The sequence below is a fragment of the Poecile atricapillus genome, chromosome 14 (assembly GCF_030490865.1).
Source record: "Poecile atricapillus isolate bPoeAtr1 chromosome 14, bPoeAtr1.hap1, whole genome shotgun sequence".
NCBI classification, from domain to species: Eukaryota; Metazoa; Chordata; class Aves; order Passeriformes; family Paridae; genus Poecile; species Poecile atricapillus.
The window spans coordinates 11,316,889-11,342,284 of NC_081262.1; the positions used below are offsets into that span (position 1 = coordinate 11,316,889).

The 25,396-nt window shown below is 48.0% G+C and overlaps 1 protein-coding gene across 9 annotated transcripts in view; it reads right to left on the reverse strand.

The window, feature by feature from the left end:
- Positions 1-16,132, reverse strand: part of PDGFA (platelet derived growth factor subunit A) — a 36,746-nt gene extending 20,614 nt beyond the window's left edge. For 3 of the 9 annotated variants that reach the window (XR_009278761.1, XR_009278760.1, XM_058849714.1), the window contains exons 1-4: positions 15,219-16,127; positions 13,981-14,077; positions 6,571-6,675; positions 4,312-4,499 (exon numbers count right to left, since the gene is read on the reverse strand). Coding sequence is in view for 5 of the 9 variants with exons in the window: in XM_058849714.1 (XP_058705697.1) it covers positions 4,312-4,499; positions 6,571-6,675; positions 13,981-14,077; positions 15,219-15,281 (453 nt within the window). In the remaining 4 variants the exon portion in view is untranslated. Of the gene's footprint in view, positions 1-4,311; positions 4,500-6,570; positions 6,676-13,980; positions 14,078-15,218 lie in introns of all 9 variants that reach the window. The other 6 variants (XM_058849712.1, XM_058849713.1, XM_058849711.1 and 3 more) reach the window with 3 other exon arrangements.
- Positions 16,133-25,396: the final 9,264 nt, after the last annotated feature.

The following is a 25,396-nucleotide window of genomic DNA, read 5'->3' on the forward strand; positions in this document are numbered from 1 at the left end:
TTTTCAAGTGTATTACACAGAACTTTGAGGTGGTCAGTCCTCAACAAATCAACAAGCTCCTTTTACTTGTTTCTAATGTAACAAAAATTAAAATCCTCAAACCCTCCAGATCCAGAAAATACCACTGTATAAAAACTCTTTGAGAGCAAGAGAGAAATAACTGATTAGCTTCTCAAATGGTATATAATCAGTGGCACCATACTTGCATCAGTGTAGATTCTAGGTCTACATCCTGCAACAGTGTGGTGGCTAAGTAAAAACAAAAAAAAAAATCTGATAAAAATATGTGGCATAATAGAAACATTATTTTTTTAGAGATCCTCCAGGAGAGATTAAATCAGGGATCAATAGCAGGGGAAAAAAATAAAAATAAAACAAGACTGTAAGCAGAAATATCCCAAACACCTCCAGTACAAAGCTAAAATTTATCATGGGCAAAAGCTCAAAAGGGAAGTGTCAGCACAGAAAGTTCCTCGTAACAGCAGAACTCATGTGGCTGATACCTAAATACTGGATGGAAACAAGCCCAAAAAGCAACTGAATGAGGGCACTTCTTGGAATCATCTATTGCTTCCACATTAAAATAACTGCAGGCTGATACAAGGAGGGAAAACCTGTCTGTGAAGAAATGAGTCAACAGGGACTAAAGCACTGGGGAGCACCAGGATCCTGCAGGGCTTGGAAAGTCACTGCTGCAGGGACAGGGGGACAGGAATGGCTGTGTGGGGTCTCTGTGTTCCTGCGCAGAGCAGCCAGACCCTGCCCTCAGCCAGGCTGACAGGGCTCCCCATGCTCCAAGGGCACCTTGCTGCTTTTCCTCCTTCACCTCTGTCAGGGTTTCCTTTGTTTCTCCCACTGCCACACTGACCTTTGATACCTGGTCCTGCCTGCCAGTCCCACCAAGTGCTGGCTGCCATCAGAGCTCAAAGCAGAGTCCTGCTTACCTCAGTGGCAGGAACAGTCACTGAAGGAAAAGGTTCTTAAACCTGCAAACATGACATACAGCTGTTTCACCTAAACATCCCATGTGTTCTGCAAGGGCTTTTTAACCTGCTCTGAGGCTGAGTAGCTCTGCTGAACAGCTCATCCTGTACTCCAGCATTTTTCTCTGAACAACTCCCCAGTGGCAGCTGAGGATTCCCTCCTGTCCAGCTCCTTTTCACTTGCACCTCACCCTCATATTAATGTACTCTAAGAATATACAGTTTAAGATCAGCTCAACACTGAACATGCAGAAATGGCTGAAGATGGCAGGGCTTCTGCTCAAGGCCAACCTGAGACAAAGCTGAGGTAGATGGAGTCATTTAGCTTTTGTTTCTTAATTTGCTAATGAGCACTGCTGAAAACAATCATATTGTTCAGCTTGGCTATTCAAGATGAGTAGTATAGGCAGGATTTGCTCCCTAATATTAATTATTTTCTGCTTCTGTGACCAAACCCACCAAGGACACCATGCTCAAAAAGCCTCTTGGGAAGACTCTTGTTCCAAACTCCTCAAATAAGTTACGGTCTGGTCCTTGGGAAATACTTGAACTCACTGGACAGAAGCAACAGGATCTGCAGATGTTACCTTTGCACACAAAGGAGAAAATCTCTCTGTAACAGACACCCCTAACTTCCCCATCCTTGTCACCACTGCTCTGTAAGGGGAAAACTAGAATCCTTTCCTTCCCATCAAAGAGCAGCTCCCAAGCAGCCTCTTCATTTCAGTCTGAGTTCTGCAGGGCTGTGCAGTGCAGTTTGCTGAACGGAGATGTCTGTAGGGCTGTGCTCCCATGGGCTCACTGCCAGCGTGCAGGCAAACCCACCTTTCACTAACAAAACCCACCCCATGAAAGGGAAACCTTCCAAGAACCATTTCAGGGAAGCTGTTCCACCAACCCCCGTGGCTTGTAGCCTCCCTACAGCTTCAGCTCCACATGAGTGGTATTTCACTGATGAGAGCTCAGTGAAGATGAAGAAAGGACATCCCTGAACCCTCCACCCTTTGAATCATGTCCCAGGAACGGAATGCCCAAACACAAGCACCTCCACTGCCCCTCCCACATTGCCCCAGCCGTCTCTTAACCTTGACTACAGTGGCCCTCAGTGAGACAAAGAAAACACCCTTTGCTTTCGCCTGTTGGATGATGCAAACCCATTTGCTGACCTTTCTGGATGAACATTTTTCTAGTGTGAATGGGCCAGCTATGATCTCACTACCTTGTCAATGAGGAGGAAGCGGGGAAAGCCTTTTCAATGTTCCATCAAAAGAGAGCTTTTATGCAGTCTGACATCAAGGGAAAACACAAGCCGGCTTTCCAACTGCACTGCAGAGCAGCTGAGAAGGCGCTCCAAAACCGCTCCCACCTTTCCAGGGACCCTCGCTCTGAGCCAGCTACTTAATGGCATGAGCAGACATTCAGCTCTAAACTTAGGATTGGCAAAAGGCTCAGAAAACCATCAATTACATCAAAGCTACAAGGGGATCTGACTTTGGAGGGCATAAATATGGATTCTGTTCTAAGAGTTCTGGTGTGACAGTGGGGTCAGCCTACAACCTTTACAATGAACATCCTGTTCCTGCTTGACCTCTTGTCCTTTTTTCCCCTGCTACTTAATGACTGTTTGGAGCAGTCTTGGAGCTTGGAAAAAAAAAAAATGTCCTCCAAAGCTGGCTGACGTATATTGATATTGCTGGTGGCAATATATTTACACAGCCACGAAAAGCAGCTGCTCAGCTGAGCCTACTTTTAGCTTGTGCCCTACTAAAATGAATGCAAATCTAAAAGCACTACAACGGGCTGAGAGACTAAAATTCCTTCAACGTGGTGGTGTGCTAAGGAAGCAGCCCCAGCAGTGACATCCTGCAAAGCTGCTGCCAGGATTTGCAGCTCTTTGGGAACACTCAGTGTCCCAGCAGCAGGGGGACAGCCAAGACCCTCTCTCTAATCTGTCATCTCCCCCATCCCTCAGGGATGAAGCACAAGGGTGCAATGTCACACACAGGTACCAACAGCAAGTTCATCACACACGTCTCAGCTCTGTGCTGAGCACATCCAGCTGCTCTGTACACTTTCACTGATACACAAAATCAACTGCACCAATCAAACCCAAAGGCAACAGCACTAAATATCACAACCCTGAGGCACTTAGCTGTTTAGCTCCTATTCAGAAAGGTTTACAATTGCAGTCCTTCAATCTCCCCAGTTTGTTCTCAGCCCTCAAGTAATTATTGGCCCAAATTTTTACCTCATTTTTAATTGTTTCTGCAAAGCGTATCCCATGAAGGCAAGGCAGCAAGCAAGTGTAAAGTATGATTACTTTTGAGAACACTGAGGGAATCTCATGTTTCTCCAGCTTATTTGGATGCAAAAAACACTTCTTAGATGTTCATAAACAGAAAAGAAAAAGAAATTCTTCCCAGACACATGTCTGCATGTATGAAAAACAGTGTATGAAAAACAATGTTAGGTGCCTTATTTTTGTTCTAGGATGTACAGCACTAAGTGAACAGCAGTTTTCTCAAGAAATCCACTCTAAGTGCAGCAATTAGTGTGTTGTGCTGAGCAATTTTACGTTGAAGAATGTGGTGGGGGTTATTTTAATTCTGCTCTTAAGAAAGTCAGGGCAACAAGAGCTCAGTCTTCACAATATGAATGCTAAGTGTGAGTCTAATCTCCAACACACAGATGTAGATCAACAGTACTTGTTTAAATACTGATAAAAATTAGAACACAGTGAAGCCAAATGAACATAAATATTTCACGTAATATTTACTGGAAAGTTGCAATAGGGATTTTGTCTAATGAGCAAATACAGCATGAAGCTGTTGAGTCTTCTATCCCTGGGGTAAGATAATTTGAAACACATTTTTTCAGATCAAAAGTCTTATGTTGTCAAATATAAAAGCCCAATTTAGGCTGCATAATATTTAATTAAGAAAACAGCATTCCATACTGTGATATATTTATTTTTTTAAGTCCAATGCCCCTTGAGTCATTTTATCTTCTTAACTTTAAGATCTGCACTGTGCGAGATCATGGGAAAGGCACAATCAACTTTATTTTCCTTGAAAAAAAAAAAAGAAAAAAGAAAAAAAAAAAAAAAAAAAAAAAAAAAAAAAGAGAAAACCTAAAGGGAATCCTGTGAAAACCAAAACCAAACCCAAGATTTTCCAATGACCACATAACTTGAAAGGACCATCTGCTCGCTCAGAATGGAGAGGGGTGTTCTATCCAAGGATGGATGGATTTGGGTCACCAGGCACAGGGATCAGTGGGGTTTCCAGGCTGAAGAGGACCACTTTGGGCCCTGCAGCCCCCTGCTCACCTTGACACTCCTGTGGTGTATCCGGGAGGGCTGGCACTTGACGCTGCTGGTGTTGCAGCAGCCGGTGCAGCGCTTCACCTCCACGCAGGGCGGCCATATCAGGAAGTTGGCCGAGGTGGGGTCGATCTGGCTCCGAGGGATCTCGTAGATCACCGTCCGCGTCTTGCACACCGCCGGGATGGCCTCCTCTGCGGGCACAGGAGAGTCACAGCCCCAGCTGAGCAGCTGCTCCCACCCCAGAGTCCCCACACGTGTGAGCTGCCGTGGGACCAGTGCTCCCAGTCCCCGCTGGTCACTGGCCAGGCAGTGCTGAGCGCTGTGTGCTTACAGCTGAGCTGCGGTGCTACCCTGGGGACCAGCCTGACTCGCTCCCAAAGCCCAGCCCTAAAATGAGGGTTTCCAGTGGCCTGGCTCCCGACACAGCTTGGAGCACACACCATGAGATAAGACACTCCTGGCTCTGGAAGTGACAGCTCCTCTGCATTCAATGACCCCCTGAGTGCAGCCTCAGAGTGACTGTGCAACAGCAGCTGCTGATTTCCAGCACTGGGGTCATCACTGCATACAAATACCATCACACAAACATGCAACACCTGGCAAACACCGCCTCAGAAGTTAAACTGAGGATTATCTGTATCATACCAAATTTACACAGCTGGGAAACAACCTGCACCAGCTTGAAACATTCAAGACTTGGGTTTTCACTTCCAGAACTTTAACATCCCCACATCAGGGAGTCTGGTGCATCCACCATTCCAAAAGGCAGCTGCCATTTTTTCTGTAGTTATCAAAGCTTTGTACATGGTGGGTTTTATTTAATTTTCTTATTTCTTGAATGATGCAAAACCACCAGAGCAGCATGACCAAAAAATCTGCAGATAAACCAATATCCTGGCAGGCTCAGGTAAGGTGACCTTGTGGAGGATTATAAAGAGCAGCCCTGTACTACTGTGTGATGCTGCTATGATCCAAACCATGTATCATCATCAGCCTAGGGACTGCTTATGAAGTCAAGTTGATATTTCAAAACAGTCCAGAAAAAAATAGCAATTGCAGGGACAAGTTGTTTGCTGATAAGTTCTCCAAAGACAGCTGGGATTTTTATTTTTTTTTCCTTACAGTGGAAGCTTGTGATAGCTTTGGGTTAGATGTGTCAGGGAACTGGAACACTGCCTGCACTTCTTCACTTAGTTCTTAGATACAAGAAGCTCAGGCCTAGCCTGTGCCTGCAACATGGAAATCTAGGCTTAGTTTTGAAAGAGATGCATTTCAATAGAGTGAACAGAGTGAAAATCCTTACTCGCAGCCCCCAGTGCCACGAACTCAAGAAAATTAACAGATGCAATACTGCAAGATAGCTGGCAACAACTCCTACAAGTTATTGAGCACACCCAGTTCCCAGTGCCTCTGGTGGGGAGGCATTCAGCACCTTGCAGGGTGAGATGCCAACGTCACCGGCTGCTCCAGAACCGCTGCTCTCCCCAGGCAGCCAATGCGCCGGGCGCCTGCCAAATCACACTGCAAATCCCTGCTGACAGCAAGCTGGGCTATCTCTGCCTACCACCACAGCTCCAAGTACAAACACTCTGAATTACCCACCACGGATAACATCACGGATGTTTTCCACAATCCCGTGGAATGGTGGAGCACTCACACCTAATCAGATGAACAAGCACTGCACGTAAATCCTATCCACACATCCATTTTTTAAATTTATATTTGGGCTTTGTTGGATCACCATAGTTATTAATAAGGATAAAATCCCCTGTAAACATGTCTGGTACCCCACACAGTGATGGAAATCAATGCCCCAGCGTTTCCATCAATGGCTTTTAATTTTTGGGATAAACTGTATTTTTCTTGTGAATAAAGAGTCAAGCTGTTTCCTTTTGTGGAGCTTCTGTACTGAAAACTCTACCAACTGTTGATGTTTTTTAAAGCACACTGCTGTAGTTGTTCCCCACACTATGAATTATACATTGAATATCACAGCATTTTCTAACCAAGGTCTAGCTTTCCAACATGCTGCAACAAGAAAGTGAATGCAAAGAATTTGTGCATGTCTGTCTCCTATGGACATCCTCCAGAAGACAGCTTCTCAGGCAATGGCTCGTTTTGTGCAAAAAGAAAGGCAGAAGCTAGAAATGGTCCTTTTTTTCCTTTGTGCATGTCACATTTTTCCAGTGAAATGTCCTGCTTGGCTGACCAAAAGCACCCCCTCTGCTTTCACTCCCAAAGTACAAATAGCTTTTTTCTTACCAATGCTTCTTTTTCTGCGAATGGGCACAGGACGGTTCTCTTGCACATGTTTAGCAGAATGAACACTGTAAGACCTCAGGTTTGTTTCTGAAACATCATCATATCCTAGAACAGGAAACAAAATGTTAAACCTCAGGTATGTTATTTGCACCAGTGTTGCTACAGTGCTGTTCCACAGGTATAAACCTGTGCTGTTCATAGGCACAAGACCAAATCCTGCTACAATCAGTCTAATGTAACCCCTATTAATGCAATTGCAAGGGCATAGGCAGGGAAGAAAGACACAGACATTGAATGTCATGTATAAGCATGCACTATTTAATTCCAATATCCACTTTACTGAAAATCCCCAGAAACAGTGCACACACTGTGGCCAAGAACCATATCTAAAGTAAAACATTTCCATTTTTATGTGAAACGCATAATACAGCTTTTTTTACTGGAAAGGTGTAGAAATAGGAACAATAATCCTGCATGTGAAATGTTTCTTACAAACATTTTGAAGTTCTGGTATGAAGCAACAGTAGAAAATATGGTATTAGACCAAACAGCAACAATGCTGCCTCTGTCAATTTTCTGTTGCTTGGTTTTCAGGGCAGCACAAGGACAGAATCAAAAGCAAAAAGTAACTAGCATGGGTTTCCTTTTAGCCTCTCTGTTGCAGAACAAATCCCCTGTGAAGTATCCTAACCTTTGGAGGGGCATCTGAAGCTACTGCAAACTCTGGGACTGCATCCAGGCTTGTCTTGTTCCCTAAATAAGCCTACCACATGGGTTAAAGGGCCATGAGAAAAAGCAAAGATGGAAAACTTGGCATTTCATTTATCATAAAAAACAACAAAATAACTGCTCCAGCTATTTGGGTTTGTTAAGTGAAGCAGTTCAGGTCGTGTCCCATGCCGTGGGGTCTGAAAACCACAAGCGCAGTCTGCAAATGGGGGATCAGGAAGGAAGAACCAAACAGAGCTGCACTCAGACCCCAGGACACCCAAACTAAAAGGTTTAGCACTCTTCTTCTTGGAGTGTCCTCTGGAACATCACTGCAGAGTTTCAAGGTTTCACTGCTGGCTCCTAAGAAACTGTGATGTGCTCTAAAAAAATGCAGGGTATTAAAAAAAACATTTAAAAAAGGGTATTACACAGTACTCAATTACCCTCTCTGCAAGCTACCAACACCCTACACACCCATCTTCTGCACTGTCACACTCCCTGCTTCCAGTTTGTTCTGTACACACAGCTGTCTGCCTCTGGAACTTGTTTTAATCTCAGCTTTATTAGTAACATACATCATAAGGCTCTGCTCCACAAAACAACCAACTCCTTTTCTCCTCCCTCCAAGAAACTGTGCCCTAAGGAACATGCAGCTTGTGAAATCACCTGTACATCCAGGTGACACATGAAGACAGCAGGATCTTCAGCACCTTAGAAAGAGTTCTGCATGTCAGCGTTTATCATTACTTCTTGGAAAATACTGTTGTAAGTAGCTAAGAGAAGATAAAATCGGAGGTCCAAGAGGTGGTGCCAGGATCACCCATTGGTTCTGCCTATTCTCCTTAGCAGCTGAACAGATCCATGTATGAAATTAGTTGTTGTGAAATCCAGTCTCAATTTGACCAAATAAACTGGCTCCTAGTTCCTATGTATTGTACATGTTTCCCATAGATTTCGATGGGAAATTTTGGAACCTGACTAATTAGCTGGTATTGGACCTTATTTGCAGTCCCAGTCCTGTCATGTAACACAGCAATGACTAAAGGGTTTTATTTCTGCTTTTATTGCACCCCATACTCCAGAAAACTCATCAGTGGTATAAATAAAATGGCTTGCCAGAGATCCCACAGGAAGTTTGCAACTGAGCTGGGGAGTGGAGCCAGGTCTCCCACATCCCATTCCAATGGCACCAGGCCATCCACCTGATCCCAAATGGTGTTATGCAAAATGAGGATCCGTTCTGATGTGTCTCCAGCCCTCTTCTGTTTCCTAGCACTCAGCCACCCAACACCTTAAAACTGACCTCCTTTTTGGCAGCTCCAAGTTGTCACAACCTCTCCCTCAATTCGAGGCAATGAAGTGATACTCAAAAGAAAGCAGCGTGAATTCTGCTCAGCCTGAGATCCAAGCTAGGCTCGGAGCAAGAAGCATCTCCGTGCACAAGCAAACAGTGTTTAAAAGGAGATTAAACACAAAAGTAATGCCTCTAATCCCAACTGCTTGGCGGGCACAGACATCAGGCTGGAAAGGGAAGCCAGCAGGGCTGCCAGCGCTACAGCAGGGCTGGGCCATGGCTCCTAATCCCACACTCAGCAATGCTGGCACAGCTCTCTCCTAGCATGAAGGATCCCTCACTGCCTCCTTTGGAGAAGCTGGTAGGAGCCAAAGGACTGGGATGATCAGCTAACCAGTATGTTAAGTCATGTGCTTCCACAGAACTGCTCGACTCAGCTGCAATTAGCCATTTTCCATCACCACCTTTATAAAGCAAAATGACACCTCCAGGAGATGTGCTGCTTATAAGATGATTTCTAAGGTGAAGAAGGCCTCTGGCTTGTAGTGTACCTCACTGCCTCACCACATATCTTAAGCATGTATAGCAGTTCCTAAGTTCATGTCTCTCTGTGAGGGTTACAAAAAGGGATCTACACAGCTAGCTCAGCAGAACGAGCTCCAGTCAAACCTCAAAGCGTTATCTAACACAAATTGTATTATTTCCATCAACACATCATCCAAGTTTGGTTTAATAAACAGAATCATGGGGCATGGCTGGAGCCAGAAGATACTACAATGCTAAAGGCATTTAAGTGTCCCCCCTGATTCCCACAGGCATTTGGAAGGAATTCCATTTCCCAGTGAAGTCAATGGGAAAATCACTGCACTTCAAGCCATGTTTAAGTCAACGGGAGTCTTGCCTAAGCAGGAGTGAAAAATCACCAAGTCAGCTTTGAAACTCACACTTGGCTCTGAATGCATGGCCAGAAGTCTTCCTTTCATTTCATTAAAACCACGATGCTACAAAGAGCACTCTCTAGTTTGACTTTAAGGAAGGGTGATACTTAATTTGTATCAGCTTTTCCCCCAATGTACTGATTTAGCTGCAGGGTGAGGATAAGCTTTTAGCAAAGGAAATGTGAGTTTATGGGTGCTTAGCACCTCACAAAATGAGGCTTAGAGTAGAAAGCCTAGAATTGGGTGGTTCTTAGTTTAGAACTCTAACACTGCTCGTCACCAAGTGAAGATGGAGGATGCTGCACAGAGCCAGATTAATGCAGCTTTCTTTTAATGTTTTAATAATAAAAAAATGTTTTCATGGCAGCCGATCAAGAAATTTCTCTGTAATCTTTTCTGTACTGACAACATATCAATGATGGGCATAAAAACTCTAGCAATTAGCCTTGGTCAATCCATTAGTGTAGCTGAAATTGTTCTTTTTTGTCAGATTGGCAATTTTCCACTGGGTCATGGAATATAAATCACAGAGTTCCCGTGACGTTCTGCCAATACATGATTACTCTTCTCACTCAAGAAGCATGTGGAAAGCATCCTAAGTTTCCTGCTATTTTCTATTTATCAATTTATACTTCTGCATTTCCATCTTCTTAGCAAACTATTTTATGTGAGGTACAACCCCCAACACATGCAGTCTTAATGCAAACCCTTCTAGATTTCACTTTGATGTGCATCCAGAAAGTACGGATCCAAGACTTCTAGTACCAACAGCAGCAGCAGTTTAGGAAATTCTTACAATCTTTTTTTTTTTTCAGGAATTCAGTGTAAGGTACAATAAACTAAAATGGTCTGTCTTACAAATCAGTCCTAGAGCCAGAAAGCCCACGGCAACATCAGTCTGTTTTTTTGATCTTCTTTTTGGCTGATGCAAAATTTGCCCTTCTGACATCCAACTGCAGAGATAGATGTCATTACGTTTTCAACTTTGATCTGTTAAAGAAAATATAAGTAGCAGCTTGCAAGATCCTGTTTTGTTTAGGTTGTTGGCTTTTTTTTTCCTTTAACCTAGGTGTGATCAACCAACTGTACAGGAGGAGGAGTATTCCCTCATCTGTCTCAGGAGAAACACAGGCCACACATGGAAGATGCCTCTCATGATGTGTGAGAGGTGCAAGAGAAGCCAAAACATTGCACTGCAACATCCTCCATTGAGCACCACACCAAAACCCACAAAGTCAACAGCACATTTTCCAAAAGACTGAGCTCTCCAGCAGCCTAACACTTTCTCCGTGGAAGTATACAGTTAATTTAAAACGTTTCTCCACTTAACAAAAGCTGCTCTGCTAGTTCTTAATCACAGGCCGTTAAATTCACATGGCCTAAGGTGACCCTGGTGGATGCCCTTAACCCGTGCAAAGAGGCGCACTCAGCCCTGCCTTTCCCCATGCAGGCAGATGACTTGGGGAAAATCTGTTCCCAGCGGGAGGCAAACATAATAGGTGATGAAATGAACTCTACCTCCCACAGGACAGATGGGAGAGGTGAAGATGAAAACCACGCTGCTGAGCCAGAGAGAACTCCACAAGCAGAGCAGAGGAAGTGCCCCCGTTTTGGGGATTTAGTCTGCTCGTAGTAAAACTGTACTCTGCACACTAGAGCTGCCTACTTCCTGGGACTGTGCATGCTTTCTCCTTTAAACAGGGTCACACTCTGCTCTCTGTCGTGCCAAGGCGATTCTGTCACTGCCTCTGGATCCCAATCGCAGCGAATTAATGCAAGACCCGATTTCCTGATAGAATTTCCACGCTGCCTTTACCCTCCGAGTCGGACATGCAGCACTGGGCTCTGACAAACTGGCCTGGATTTTCTTTTTTGAATACAATGACAAGCTCCATGTTGGGTAGTGTTTTTCTTTAAGTAATATGCCAGATGGTCTGGGGGTGTGGTTTCTAATTTTATGAAGGGGGTTATCAGTCATCTCTGCGCTACAATATAGAGACCAAATCTGTCAGAATAGAAGAAAAACCTGCCCACTCTGACTTACAAAACTTACTTTTCCAATTAAAAATATATGTTTTGCATTGCAGGAGAGAAAATGACTGTTCTTCCTTCATTTTCCACAGATTCCGCCTTGTTACTCAGGAATATCAGACATTTTCTTCATGCATGCCTGATCCTGCAAACTCTTAGCCTACAAGATCATTCTTAATTCTCAAGTCCACCCACTGAGTTTAAACAGGGCTACTCACATGCAGAAGGACTGGCAATACCATGCACTAAAACAGGGGAGAGAATAGTCACTGGAGTGATTTTGTTCTGAGCCTCAGTTGAAAATGAGTACATGCTATAAAAGGGAAATATACCTACTGTACAAGACCTCACTGAACTGGCTGTTCCCTAAAGGCAATCGCAGCCCTAAGGAAATACATTTCAGAAATATCATCTTACCAGGGACAACGAGAAAACATTTGATTTGCTAATTCAAGCTAATACTAAATATAGTAAACAGGCCCAATCCTGTTTACTGAGGAAAGCACGGCAATTTCAATACTCGATTAGTCACTCTGATAAGCCTTTAGTAAGAATTACTCATGACAGTAAAGCCTGCAGGACTGTGCCCAGGAAAAGCAATGTGGGTAGTGAAGACGGGTTACTCCGTGAAAACCCAGCCATGCCTGAGTAGCTCAGAGCACAGCTTAGCACACAGGCAAAAGCAGCACTCGCATAAGCAAGAAGCGGGTGAAAGGCGGAATATTTTGGTTTTATTTTTTAATATTGTTTGAGTTCATGTCTTAAGGAATTACTGTTTCACAGTGAGATAGTAAAATATTTATGTCTCTTGTTTCTCTAATGGTTTCTAAACTGACAAATTGCAAAAAAACAGCAAAATGAAATGGGTAAACTTGTGGCTGACCTTTTCCATTTTTGGTCTTGCATCCTCCAGTTAATATTCTCCACGAGGTAAATAATTATTTTCTGAAATAAATTTCTCTGCTACATCTACCCATTTATTCAACTCCTGCCGTTGCCCCACTTGTCTGCCTGATTCTCTTGCAATGGAGCCATGTGAACTTTTGCTCTCCTTCTAAGTGGTATTTAAAAATGAAGCATGTGCTTGTTACACTGAGGTATTTGAAAAAATAATGTATTCTGGTAGCTAGAGAACCCTGACTCAAAGGCAGGAGCAGCATGCGCTGTTTTAAAATGCTAGCGCTCAGATCCTCAGCCCTTCTGCAACAGCAGCCAACTCCACCAAGTTCACTGGGAAAAATATTTTAGCAGTAGTGCACTTGTCTGGTCCAAAAAAGCCTTCAGTGGGGAAATATGAACTGCATACCCCTTCCCTGTTGTGAAAGTTTCTTTAATTGTGGTGATAAACAACAGTGATGAAGCACTGCTCTCCAAAAATATTAAACCGGTGCCAATCTGGTAATTAGTAATTAGCCTCTATGGTAAAGTGTTGTGCAAGACAGAAATACTCCCATTTTCAGTGTAATGGGAAAACATTTGCTCCCTAATCACATGAAAATTGAAAGCTATGACTGTAAAATACGTTCCTAGTGCATTTCTGCTCGTTAATAGAGCACTGTACAAAAAGCAGTGAGTTAAACTCTGGAAGGATCCCGCAACTCTGAATGAAGGTGATTGAACCTGGCACAGACTTTACAAAAATACACAGCATATGGTTTAAAGGGAGATGGCCCACTACCAATGCAAGCAAGAACTCATTCATTTTTCTCCATGTTTGTGCTTCAGCAAGATGCAGGCTTCCCTTGGGCATATCAAAGGTGCCGGGTTTATTCTCCCTCAACCGAGGGAAGAAATCACCAGGAACAAAGTGCATCAAGTGAAACCAAAGGATAAGGAACCCAGCAATACCATGCTTCTAGATCTGATTTACTGCTGCAACGATCTGTTAAACTGCACGTTCTCACTACACCCATTTGCATGCCTAATGATGCAGAACATAACCCTGCACTATTTTCTTTTGAAAAAAAAGTGTATTTTTGAGGGTAAGCTTCATATGCAGGTTCCTGTTTAAAATCAGCGTGCAGGGTTTATTTTCCTTTTAATAAAGCCCAGCGCTTGAAGAGACATTACTTCATTCATAAATATTGTTTCAAATATTTTAAATACCTCTAGGACAGTAGTTTAAAGATAACACAGCAATGCACGACCAACAACAAACCTTATGGCAATTCTCCGCTGCGAGACGGAGAGAGCTCTGAAAACACGGGGGGGGTCACAAGGTCCCTCTCCACCCTGAACCCCACCAAGTTTTAATTCCCGATCAACCCCTTGGCCGCCGCCTCCCTGTGAGGCGCACCCCGGGCCCGCCGGGCTCCCGGGGCCGGTTCCCGCACGGCTGTCCCGGAGCGGCGTGCGGGGAGCGCGGCCCGTGCGGGGCCTCCCCCCGGGGCGGCGGCGGCCGACGGCGCGGAAGGAAGGAGGACGGGACTAATTTACCTACGGAGTCAATCTCCAGGAGGCGCTGCAAGTCGCGGATGCTGTGGATCTCGCTGTGCGCCAGCCGCTCGATGAGCTCCTGCGGGATCTCGGCCTCCTTCAAAGACACACACACCGCGGGTCACCGCGCAGTCCCGCCCGCGGCGCCGGGCGTGCGGCGCGCCGCGCCTCTGGGCTTGCCGGGGAGGGTGCGGGGTGTTTGCGGGACATGCGGGGATGAAGCAGGGGGAAAACCCACGCACGCATCCCCCCCCCGCGCTCCGCGGGGCGCCGGAGCGCTCCCACCGCCCCCGCCTGCGCGCCCGCGGGGGCTGCGCGCCGCCCGCCCGACTGCGCCACGGCTCGGCGGGGCGGCAGCTCCGCACGGCCCCGCCTGGCAGCGGGAGCCCGGCAGCGCCGAGCCCCGAGCCCGCTCGGCAGCTGGAGCCCGCCCCGGGCAGCGGCTGCTGAAGTTGGCCCGGGCGGACGGCAAGTGCCCCGCGGGCCCGGGCTCCCCCGACCCGGGCAGGAGGAGGAGGAGGAGAACCGCATCCCACGGGGCGCCGCCATCCTACCAGCGCCCACGTCGCGGCTCCCAGTGCCAAGCAGACCGGGTCCCGGGAAAAGTTGCAGCCGCTGTGCAGCGCCGAGCACCGCGCTCGCCCCGACCGGGGCCACCTGTAGCAACCCCGGGACGCGGCTCCGCGCCCCCTCCGTCCCCTGCGGGCAGGCGGGCGGGAGAGCTGCCGGCTGCTCCGGGGGAGCTTCGCAAACCGGGGAGGGGCGTTTTGGGGCGCGGGGGATTCACCCAAGTTCTGCCCGCGGCACTAGCGGTGCCCGCGGCCGCCGTGTGCAGCGCTGGGCGCCGCGGGGGCGGCCCGGCTCCGCGCACCCTCGCCTTCCGCACAGCCGCAGCCCGCTGGCACCCGCGGGGCGTGGATATTTTATCATATATTTATTATACGTATAATATATATTATATACATATTAATTCTTAAGAGCACCCAGCAGCCCGGGCGCGGAATGCACGGTCATTCCCCTTCGCTTCTGCCATGCATGAAATGGCAACTTGCTGCCAGGCTCGGCCGCGCAGGGCCCGGGGCAGGGCAGCGCTCCCTGCGGGGCCGGGGCGCGGGGATGCCCGCGGAGCCCAGGTGGGCAGCCCGCTCCCTCCCCGATGCCCTCCGCCGCGGCTCGCCCCGACCCCCGGCTGCGGCGTGCCCCGGGGACCGGCAGCGCAGGAAGCCGCTCTCACCTACCTCGGAGAAGGTAAAGGACAGGTAGCCAAAACCTATCAGCAAAACGCAAGCCCAGGTCCTCATCGCGGTCTAGTGCACTTTAGACACGGAGGGAAGGCAACGCTGATGGAGAGGGGCTGCAGGCCGGCTCCTGCCGCGCAGGAATTCAGTACCATCCCTCAGGGGAAAGGCAGCGGGGTGGCTCGGGGGTCCTCCGCATCCAGGGTGGGTCGGGGCTGCCCGGGGCGGCGGTGGCTTAATGACGGCGCGGCCGCTGTTTGTACGTTCCCCTCGCTACGGGAGCGTGGCTGCTCTCCCCTTCTGCCGCTCTCGCTCGCTCCTCTTGGCTCTTAGGACTAGACCAGCCGGTACTTCTGCATATTTGCTTAGATCAGACCAAAGTGAAACCCAAGGAGTCGATCCGGAGCGCAGCCGAAACGCCCATCACCTGTCTGGGGCGGCTGCCCCCCTCGCGCGGGCGGCGCTGGGGCCGCCTCCCCCCGCCGCGGCCGCCGCTCCGCTCCGCGCCGGGACCGCGGGGCTGCGCTCTCCGCCGAGGGCCGGCCCCCCCCGCCGTGCCTGCCCTCCACCCGGCCCCTCCTCGGAGAGGGGAAAAATCAAAAATCTTTATTGATACGGAGCGAAATGTTTCTCTTGCCGAGAACGGTCCCGCTTCCCTCCCCGGCTGGGGCGAGGTAAAAAATAATAATTAATTAGGAATAATAGCAGGGACAAATCGGAGCAGTATTGCAGGATCTCGCGGGCTGCCTTGGTGCAGTTCCTGCTCCACTTTACACGGGAGAAAAAGGAGGAGGAGAAGGAGGAGGAAGGGGGGGGGGGGGAAAAAAATATATATATATATATGCAAGAAGATTTAAATCCCAAGGGGATCGGAGACGAACTGCAACTCCAGGCAGAGGGAGGCTCGGGGCTCGCTCCGGAGCGGTGGCCGGTCTGGAGCGTGGCCCCGGCGAGGAGCAGCATATACCGCTCCCGCCCCGCCGTGCGCCGCCCCCGCCCCTCCTCCCGGGTACTCCCGGCACCAGACCCACCAACAACAAGTCGTGGGGGTGCCGGCAGCTGCGGCGCCTGCTCCAGGGCCAGGGGCTCTGCCCACTGAGAGGGGAAAACAAGGAGCCGGCGGCGGGCAGGGGCCGGGGGGAGCGGGGCAGCCCCCGCCGCCGGCCCTCTGCGGCACCGGGCGGAGGGGCGGGCGCTGCTGCGCAGCAGCCGCCGTGTAACCTGGCGGGCTCGGCCGTCTGCTCTGCCTTTACATAAGGCAGAGCGGATCGCCATGGCCACGGCGCGAATTTGTGTGCGTGTGTGTGTGCTTTCTTATCGTTGTTATTCTATTTTAGCGGGGGGGTGGGGGGGCCTTGCCTTTTGCAGAAGGGGAGGGGCAGAGCGGCGGAGGGTTGTGGTGTGCGGGTTTTAACGTCGCTGTTGCAGCTCAGCCTTCATTGCGAAGGGCAGCACACACGCGCAGCCTTTAGGAATACAGAAGCAGCCCCAAACTGCACGAGAGGCAGCGGGGGGCAGCGGAGCCCTCCGCCCTGCGGCACCCGGCTGCGGCATGAGCGGGGCTCCCCGCCGAGGCCGCGCCCCGGGGCTCCGCCGCAGCCGGACCCGGCCTTCGAAACTGCCTCGGCCCCCCGCAACTGCTCCGGCCCCCTGTAATTACCCCAGACCCCCGTCCTGGACCCCCGCAACTGGCCCGGCCCCGCATCCCGCACCGACCCTCCGCAACCGCAGCCGGACTCCGCAACCGGCCCGAACCCCGCAGCCGGTCCCGAACCCCGCCGCCTGCCCCGAACCCCGCAGCCGGCCCCGAACCCCGCAGCCTGCCCCGAACCCCGCAGCCGGCCCCGAACCCCGCAGCCGGCCCCGAACCCCGCAGCCGGCCCCGAACTCCGCAGCCGGTCCCGATCCGGCCCCGCCGCTCCGCGGGGGCACCTCGCGTTCCCTTCGCATCCTCCTCCCTCCTCGCCGCCCCGGCCAGAAATTGCCCCCGTTCCCCCGGCGCGGATTGGCACAAGGTGCCTGCTGCACCCTGACATCTCCCTGAACTCATTGTGATTTAAATAACAGCCCTTTCTCATCTAAACAAAGGTTCTTAATAGCAGATGCAAAGAATTCAGCTCATCTGAAAATCCAATAGTATTTAAGTGGATTAACTGCAATAACACAACTGAGGAGTGATACTATCCTTCATGGAAGACAATAGACTGTAAATGCACAGCCAGGGAGACTTATCCTTTCATCTCTGAATTTCCTTCAGCATTTCAAAAGCGAATGCTTTCTAGAAGCCCTGAAGGGGTTTGCACGCTACTGGCTTGGACATGCTTCTAGGAAACAACCTGTGCTTTAATGGGCACTTTGCAATTGCATAGAAGTTCCCACCAAAACAGAAGTGGCCTTTCAAGTACGTTTAATTCTCTCTCATGATGTCATGTAGGCTTACAGGGTGGTCTCCAGGACCACAAGGGGGAAAAAAAAAGGTGGGGGTTGAAAAGAGAGAAAAGGAAAAGAGATGTAAAAGATTTGGAAGCACTTTAAAAAAGGAGAATGCTGCGCTTTTTTTTTTTTTTTTTTTTTTTTTTTTGAGACAAAAAATGCTGAGCCAGAGTGGAGCCATTCTCAAATGCCTCCTAATATAAAAAAAAAATGACCCGAGTGCCACACTGCAGCAGAGCCACCCATGCAAGGCAGGAGGAGGCAGAGCAGGGCAGGACACTCTGGTAGTGCCATCACTTTCTTACATGGCAGAAGTAAAAAGTGACTACTTCAGTTAAAAAAAAGTCTCATCTGCACTTATCATTTGCCGGGGTTAAAGAAGCAGTTCTTACGGTCCGTGTTGTCATAGTAATAAAAAAAATAATTACTAAACAGTGAAATAGATTCTGACAGTACCGGCTGGCTGAGCATTTACTCCTCTCCTTCCTTCCTTGATCGGCTAGTGCATTTGGGAGCAGAAGTGCTGTATATTTGTAGCTCTTGCTAGTGGTATTTCACTGTAAAAGCCAACAGAGATAATTCCTGCTTTGTCTTATGGTAAAAAAATTAAAAAGTCAATGCATTTTTTATTTTTCTTATATTTCTCTCATTTTACAAGAGGCATACTGCATCAGCATCTTTTTTTAATCTGTCATTGTGGAGCTCAGATAAGCATCTTTCCTCCGGGTCAAGTTACACTTGGAGTAGCTTTTAACATTAGGCAGTTTATAGGGATCATTACAAATATTTGATAATAATGCAAAATATGTAAGATCCCAGAGGAGAGCAAAGACCAGGAAACATAAATAAAATTCACACAGATTCTGCAAGCAACTTTATATTTATGTTGTATGTCTGTTTACAAAACACATTTTGTCCGTCTATTGTTTGATCTAAAATTGCATTTGTTGCCTTTAAGTCCCTACATACAGCTGTGTGAAAAACAAAACACCAGTGCATGTTTGCTTCAGCATGGCACCTTCCTGTGCTCTGCACATCTGTTGCACATGTGTGCACCAGACATGAAATATCACCTTTTATGTAACACCCACAAGCCACACATGAGGAAGAAGTGACAGGATGGTAGCTACAGGTTTAAAAGGAAATCAGTACCAAGAACAGAGCGTCAGAAAATTAGGTTTTGCGCTTTTTTATTTATCTGAGAGCAGCGAGCAAGATTTTGCTTGTCTAATTTAAAGCATGCATGTTAGAAGTCTCTCAAATATCAGGAATTATAATAGAATTACACCATGACAGAGTGTTGAGAGGGAGGATTCCCAGGATTTGCACAGCACTTGGCATGGGGGAAGGGATGCAGAAGCTCTCTGATACAAAATGAGACCATTTCAGTGTCACCCAGCGCTGCTTTCTGCGGGTGGAGTCACCTGAAGGCAGGGTGCCCCAAACCAGGCTTCCAGCACCCACTACAGAGCTGGTTGAAATCTCTGCTGGCTCAGCTCTTAGAAACGCAGGCCAGGCAATGTAACAGCACCGACTCACGTTTCACAGATGCGTGCTGGGCTGGGGAAGGCCACTGGGAGAGGTGTGGGCAGGGGTGGCCGGCAAGGTGGGCACTGTGGTGCTTGGAGGGGGCTGAAGCCACAGGGGGCTCTGGGCTGGCTCCAAAATGGTACCTGAAGCTCAGGGCACCTGTTTCAGAGCTCAGGCTGGAAAGATGCTCGCTTGACCCTCCTGACAAGTCCTGAGGTTGCAAGAGGAACCATTTCATTGCAATGACATTCCTGCTGAGGGAGTCTTGGGAAACTTGAGTCTTTTCAGATTTGATTTTAGTGTGGATTTTGCCTCATAGATAATCCAGTTAAAATTAACAAAACAATGGGTTTGGGTAAGGGTTTTTGTTGGAAGGGTGGCCTGCTTTTATTGCATCGTGTGTTTGGGGCTGGCCAAAGCTGCTCAGTGTGTTCTGCAGGATACATCCTGATATCACATCTGGGCTGGCTCTGGAAAGGGACCATAGGAAATACTCTCAGCAATTTGGACCTGCACCATTCTGTCAGTGCCCCACAGTGTATAACAAAGGATGAAAGTGCAGAACATAAAATCCAGAAAGCTGAACAGGAAGATCACCAACTTTGGGTGGTTCCTGTCTGGTTTTGAACATTTTTTGGCCTGTAGCTTCAAAGGGGCATGTGGCCATGGTAGGGGAAGGTCATTTTCCTGCTCTGCAGCTCAGTTGCTGCCTGCCTGTGGAAAAGCATGAGGCTGGCACAAGTGCAGATGCAGTGCAGGTGAGGATTACAAATGCAGAAGGCACTGATGGCACACACACCATTCCCTTTCCTGAATCCCAGCCCATAAAGAGCAGCAAGGAAAGCTGCAAGGAGAACAGGCAAGGCTGTTATTATTCCAGCTGGTGCACCTAGAAACACGATTTCCTTCTTTTCCAGCTCTTCCTTTGAATCCTTGCACTGGCTCCGTCCTTCTGGCTGAGCTTTGTTGTCTTTGTAACTTTTGTTGGTGCAGCTTTCCAGATGCTTTCACAGTTGATAATTTTCTTCAATAGTCATGAGATGCAAATCTGCTACAAGGTTTCAGCTAAGAGGAGTGATCAGAAGTGGTGTGGAAAAGTTTTATGATGTCTCTGCCCTAAACACAGAGGGTGGCCATGGCCAGCATCCATTTGTGTGGGTTGACACTTAAAGCTACAATATTTCTGGAGATATTTTGCCCTCCTATGAATGGGACAGAGTTTCTGTAAAGCTGATCCTCCATCCAAAATTGCCCTTTTGACTTGAGTGGGGGTTAGACCCAAATGTCTCTGGAGGCATTACTTGGTTTAATAGCCAAGAGAGACAGTTAGCAATGCTCTTGTTAATGTGCTACTCTCTCCCCCCTGTGCCCAGCTGCTCCTTACCCAGGAGGTTCAGCAGCACGGCTGGAACTGAATAAAAGCGAGTTTGACCTTCCCTGCTGCGGGAGCCACTGCTGAGTGACACACAGTTCACCTTCAGGGCTGGAGCACGAACTGGCAGCCCTGCCAGCCTGGGTAGCAAGATACCATGTTTAGGCATTAAACTAGGGCACTTGCATACCAGCACTGGCCGCTATTTTAGTGGGTATATGAAGCTGATCCCTGCTCCCCACCCCTGAGGGACAAGGGAGCTGCTGTGAGTGCGGGATATCCTCTGCCTGGTGGATAAAGCTATTAAAAATGGGCTGTGTTTTGTCAGGAATACGTAGTTCATCCAGCTGAATGACTGTAAAAGTACCAGCCCAGCTTAAGGTATGCTGATACACGCTGTAAATGAGAGCAGTGCACATAGGGCTCAGCCCCTGGGGTCCTGTGCGTGGTCTGCTCATGTCTCCTCAGCAATGGGGGTGTAAAGCTCTTCTCCTCTGACTCAAATCAACACCAGTTGCAGTGATTCTGTGGAGACCATCCAGGATGTAACTCAGCCATGCTAAGTACCATAAAATTGTGATGATATTATTCTTCATTGTTTGTAGCTTGGAGGCCTGTAGAGGCCTAGCTTGGAGCAGTCAGTTTTATTAAGCTCCATCCAAACACAGTGAGATAGTTGTTCTTCCCGAAGAATTTGTATTCTCAAAGTGTGAGCCGCCCCGTTTGTATTCTTGTATCCATGCAACCTTGTTGCTTTTACAACATTACACATTTGTCCTGTGAGATTCCCTCCCTTACAATAAAAACTCACGAGAATGATACACACATTTTCAACTCCAAGCACACCAGAGACTGCAGGATCCAGCGGTACCTAAAGGACATGGGAGATATGGAGGCTGCTGTAGTGGAATTGCTAACTTTGAACTGCAAATGTTTGTAATGGCTGTGAGGCTTCCTAATTGTATTTCTGACCCTTTTTGTCACAGAAAGCTGATCAATATAAGGGAAGGAGAAGAGCAAGTAAAGGATTGGTGATTGGCTTGCTTTTTCTTTTTTTTTTAACAGAAACTCCAGTGTAGAGTTTTTTTTTAATTTTTCTTTTAATTTTCTTACACCTACAGCAGCCTGGTCCTCACATTGTATCAGTGGCTGCACATCATTGAAGGATCATGCCTGAAGTCCCCAGCACAGGGCAGTATCTCTAAATAAAGGCTTCATGGAGCCCACACTGAGTCTCCAAAGTCATCCTCCCTGAGCACTTCCATCCTTTTGAGACACACTGGTATCCACAGACCCACTGATGGTGGTGGTCAGACCAGAGCAGAGGTGGCATCTTCTTCTCAACAGAAATTCCCAGGGAATTCAGTGCTTTCCAGCTGTTTATTCTCAACACTTTGTACTTAGGTGATTTCTTCCTGAGAGCTGATAAAGATCACCCATGAGGCACATCAGCAATCAGAAATGCAGGGAGGATGTAGAGTACCTGCCATGGGGCCATGGCCAAACTGCAGGAAGATGGGAGAAACCATTCCCAAAGCCCTTTCCTCACCACCCCAGGACAAGTTCTATCGTTGCCCTGCTAAATTCCAGGTCCAGCAGTCCTCTGAGAAGCTCCTCTTGTCACATCATTTGACTGTGTCACACTGAGATGTCTTGGTCTGTCACCTGCTAGCCACCATCACACGCTCCCTGAGAGCGTGTTCCTGATACACTGCTGGGCTAGAAAGGGACCACACACGCACATTTACATCAGAATTGAATTTCCTGGTTCTTGAAAGAAGTGAAGTGCAGAACCATAGAATTGTAGAATCATTTAGCTTGGAAAACACCTCTAAGATCACCAAGTCCAACCATCTTCTCCATCCTGTTGAACATAGCCTTTGTTTACCTTTCAGTGGTAGTTTGTGATGCCATTCCCATCAATTGGGATACAGAACTTCTTTCTTGGAAATCAGTGAGGAGTACAGCATTAAAGCAGAGAGCAGGCAATGGCCCTTTAAGCATTGTCTGTTTAACTGTAGCACCATCTCTCCTGCACTCGAGTGCTTTCCATAAACAGCAAGTCATCCTGGAAGGGGAGGGAGAGGATGATAAATAATCCTGTTATTCATGCAACTGCGTTCTTTCATGAAACTGGGAAAAGGCAAAATAAAGTGGCGGCTGTGAGGCTGAGAATGAAACGCGAGGCAGTGGGTTGTGTTGCTGCGGTTGTTTGGGGCTGGAAGAAAATCTGGAAACAGAAAGGTGAGCAGAAAAGATTTAAAATGCCAAGAAGAAAGGCAAGAGACAGGACATAAAAGAGCAGCTTTCCTTGCTTTGTGTCTGGGCTCCCTGCTGGGCTGGCTGTGGTTTGGGCTGTCCAGCTCCCATGGCGTGGTTACCTGTGCCAGAGGCTTCCCTGTGTGTGCACCTTGTGAAGAGGTGGGAAGTGGGAGATGACAGAGCTCCAGTTAGGACAGCTAAGCAAGGAGAGAGGCAAAAGTGAGCAAACCCTGGGAAAGGAACCTCATGGAACAATGAGGAAGCAGAGAATAAACCTGTTTGCTGAGGGTCTTAGCAAATGAGCTATAATTAGTTTTTGTGGGACAGTTATGGTATTGCCTTCATCACACTTTGCATCTGTGCCAGAGGTGCCTCCCCAGTTTGTGTTGGACGTGCCCACACTGCAGCCTCTCCAGCTCTCCATCTGTGCTCTCCATGCATCCCCTGGGCCCTGAGCTGGGACAGCTGAGGCACAGACATCCCTCCCATTCCGTCAGCCCTGCTCACGGGCAGCCTCCCACAGAGTGGGGACAGACAGCTGTGGGGGAACATCTTAAACCACTGCAGCTGTCTGCTCTCTGCATGTGAGCCAGAGCCCTCCATCCCTGGGAGCTCCTGGAAGCAGCCCTGTACTGCTGCCTAATTGCCTGGTACCAGCCCCGTCTTTGGTTTGTAGGAGAATCTCATCCTGGGACAGTGTGCCAGCCCTTCTAACACTTCAGTAATGGCACATGTCCAGTTCAGCAGCATCAGGGATTGGGATAACACAGCCACGTTTTATAATCTTCCAAAAGTGCCTCTTCCCCTTGCATGGCATCAGTGCAATTCCTTCAGACTTGTAAAAGCTTAAGCCTTTGTAAACAAGGCAGCCCTGGAGCCTAGGTATTGTAGAGAGAGAATTCCTCTCCGTGTCCTAAATATTTTGGATAAAAAAAAAAAAAGAAAAAATAAAAATAAGAAGAACATTTAAGACATCAGCTTCCCTTCTAGTGTAAATGGGACCAGCTCTATCCAGCTTCAGCCTGGAGTCTCTTACACTGTCACTGTGCAAAGCTCCCAGTAAGGCAAATGGGAATTGTACATGATGTGATGGGAAAGCAGCAGGTACCTTTGTAAATGCTGCACCCTCACATGAGCCACAAGTATCTTTCCTGAGACACCCTGCCAAACTAGCAGGTGTTTTTTACATCAGGCCTTATATTAACACACTCCTACGTATGTCTGGCTGCATCTGCTGCATTAACGATCCCTCGGTGCATAATGGCTGGGTAAGTTTGTGAAGTTAAATACCACGGGCAAGAACCCAGCCACAATGCACACTAACCTCAAACTGCTTCTGTTTCTATCACAGGGGTTGCAGCTGCACTTCTTTCACCATCACTTTTTCTTTCTTTCCTCATCTCATTGCATTTTTCCCTTGTTCCTGCCCATCCTTTCCCCAGTTTGTGGTTTCCAGATTCCCTCAATGTCTTTATTTTCTCCATCTTTTGCTGTGTCTTTCCTGTCTCATTTCAGTTTCTGTGGATACCAGTGAGAATGAAAGCTGCAGCCAGCCAACCCCAACTACTCCATCTCACTCCAAGAGCCCCAGAGTGATCAGATACTCCTCCAGCCAGTGCATGTCTGGAGTCTGGGGGCAATGCCATGGGGTCTGCTGGGTGGGGATGCCACCATTTCAACTCTGGGTGCTTGTAGTGGCTGCTGTAGAAATCAAAAAGACCAGCTCAGGCCCGCTCAACTTCTACCCTTAGTGCAGACAGCAAGTTCAAGTCCAAAGCCACTGGGGAAAACATGTGCCCTTAGTGTAAAAGCCTGTTTTTACAGAAGCCAGTGGTAGGAATTTTTGGAGATTAGTCTTCCATTGTAATTATCAATGATTTTAAACTATGTTGTGGCCAGGCATAAAAGCTGTTCAGAAACATGGGCGGGCTGAGTCTGAAGCCAGCTATCATAGACTTCTACAAAAACCCCCACCTGTCTTTGTAGAGCTGACACTAAAGCTAGGTTGAAATTTCCAAGGGCACCAAAGACGTGTGTGTGTGTGTTTAACTTCCACTGAAATGGGAGTTTGGGGCATTACTTAATGAGAAGGATTTGAAAAATACTCTTCTGTTCTCCTTTGTTTAAAATTAAGATGCCAAATTCAAACATCCATGCCAGCATGGTGTCTGTTTCCATTGCTCATGCTTTTAGTCGTGCAGTTGTTGTCAAGGTCCTTCATGGAGGTCTCACCTTTGGTCCCAGGCTCTCTTGGCCCTAGGTTTAGCTTTTTGCAGTAGTTCCATGGTGTGTGCACATACACAAAGCACAACAGCTGGTGGATCTCTTATTCATGGCTTAATCACTTCCCCCCGGAGGTGTTCGGTGTGATGTGTGGTCTTGCTCAATCCTGGCTTCCTGAGGGATGGAGCAGGAGGGTTAAACACAGCCCAGATTCAACCCAGCACTTAGGAACATGACTAACCCAGGGCATGGAGTATTCTCTCTACGTCATTAGGATGGACCTGCTTCTTTTCCTGGCGTTAAGCAAGCACTTAGTCCTTTGGAGTTTGTCTTACCACACCCTTCCCATCTCATGCTT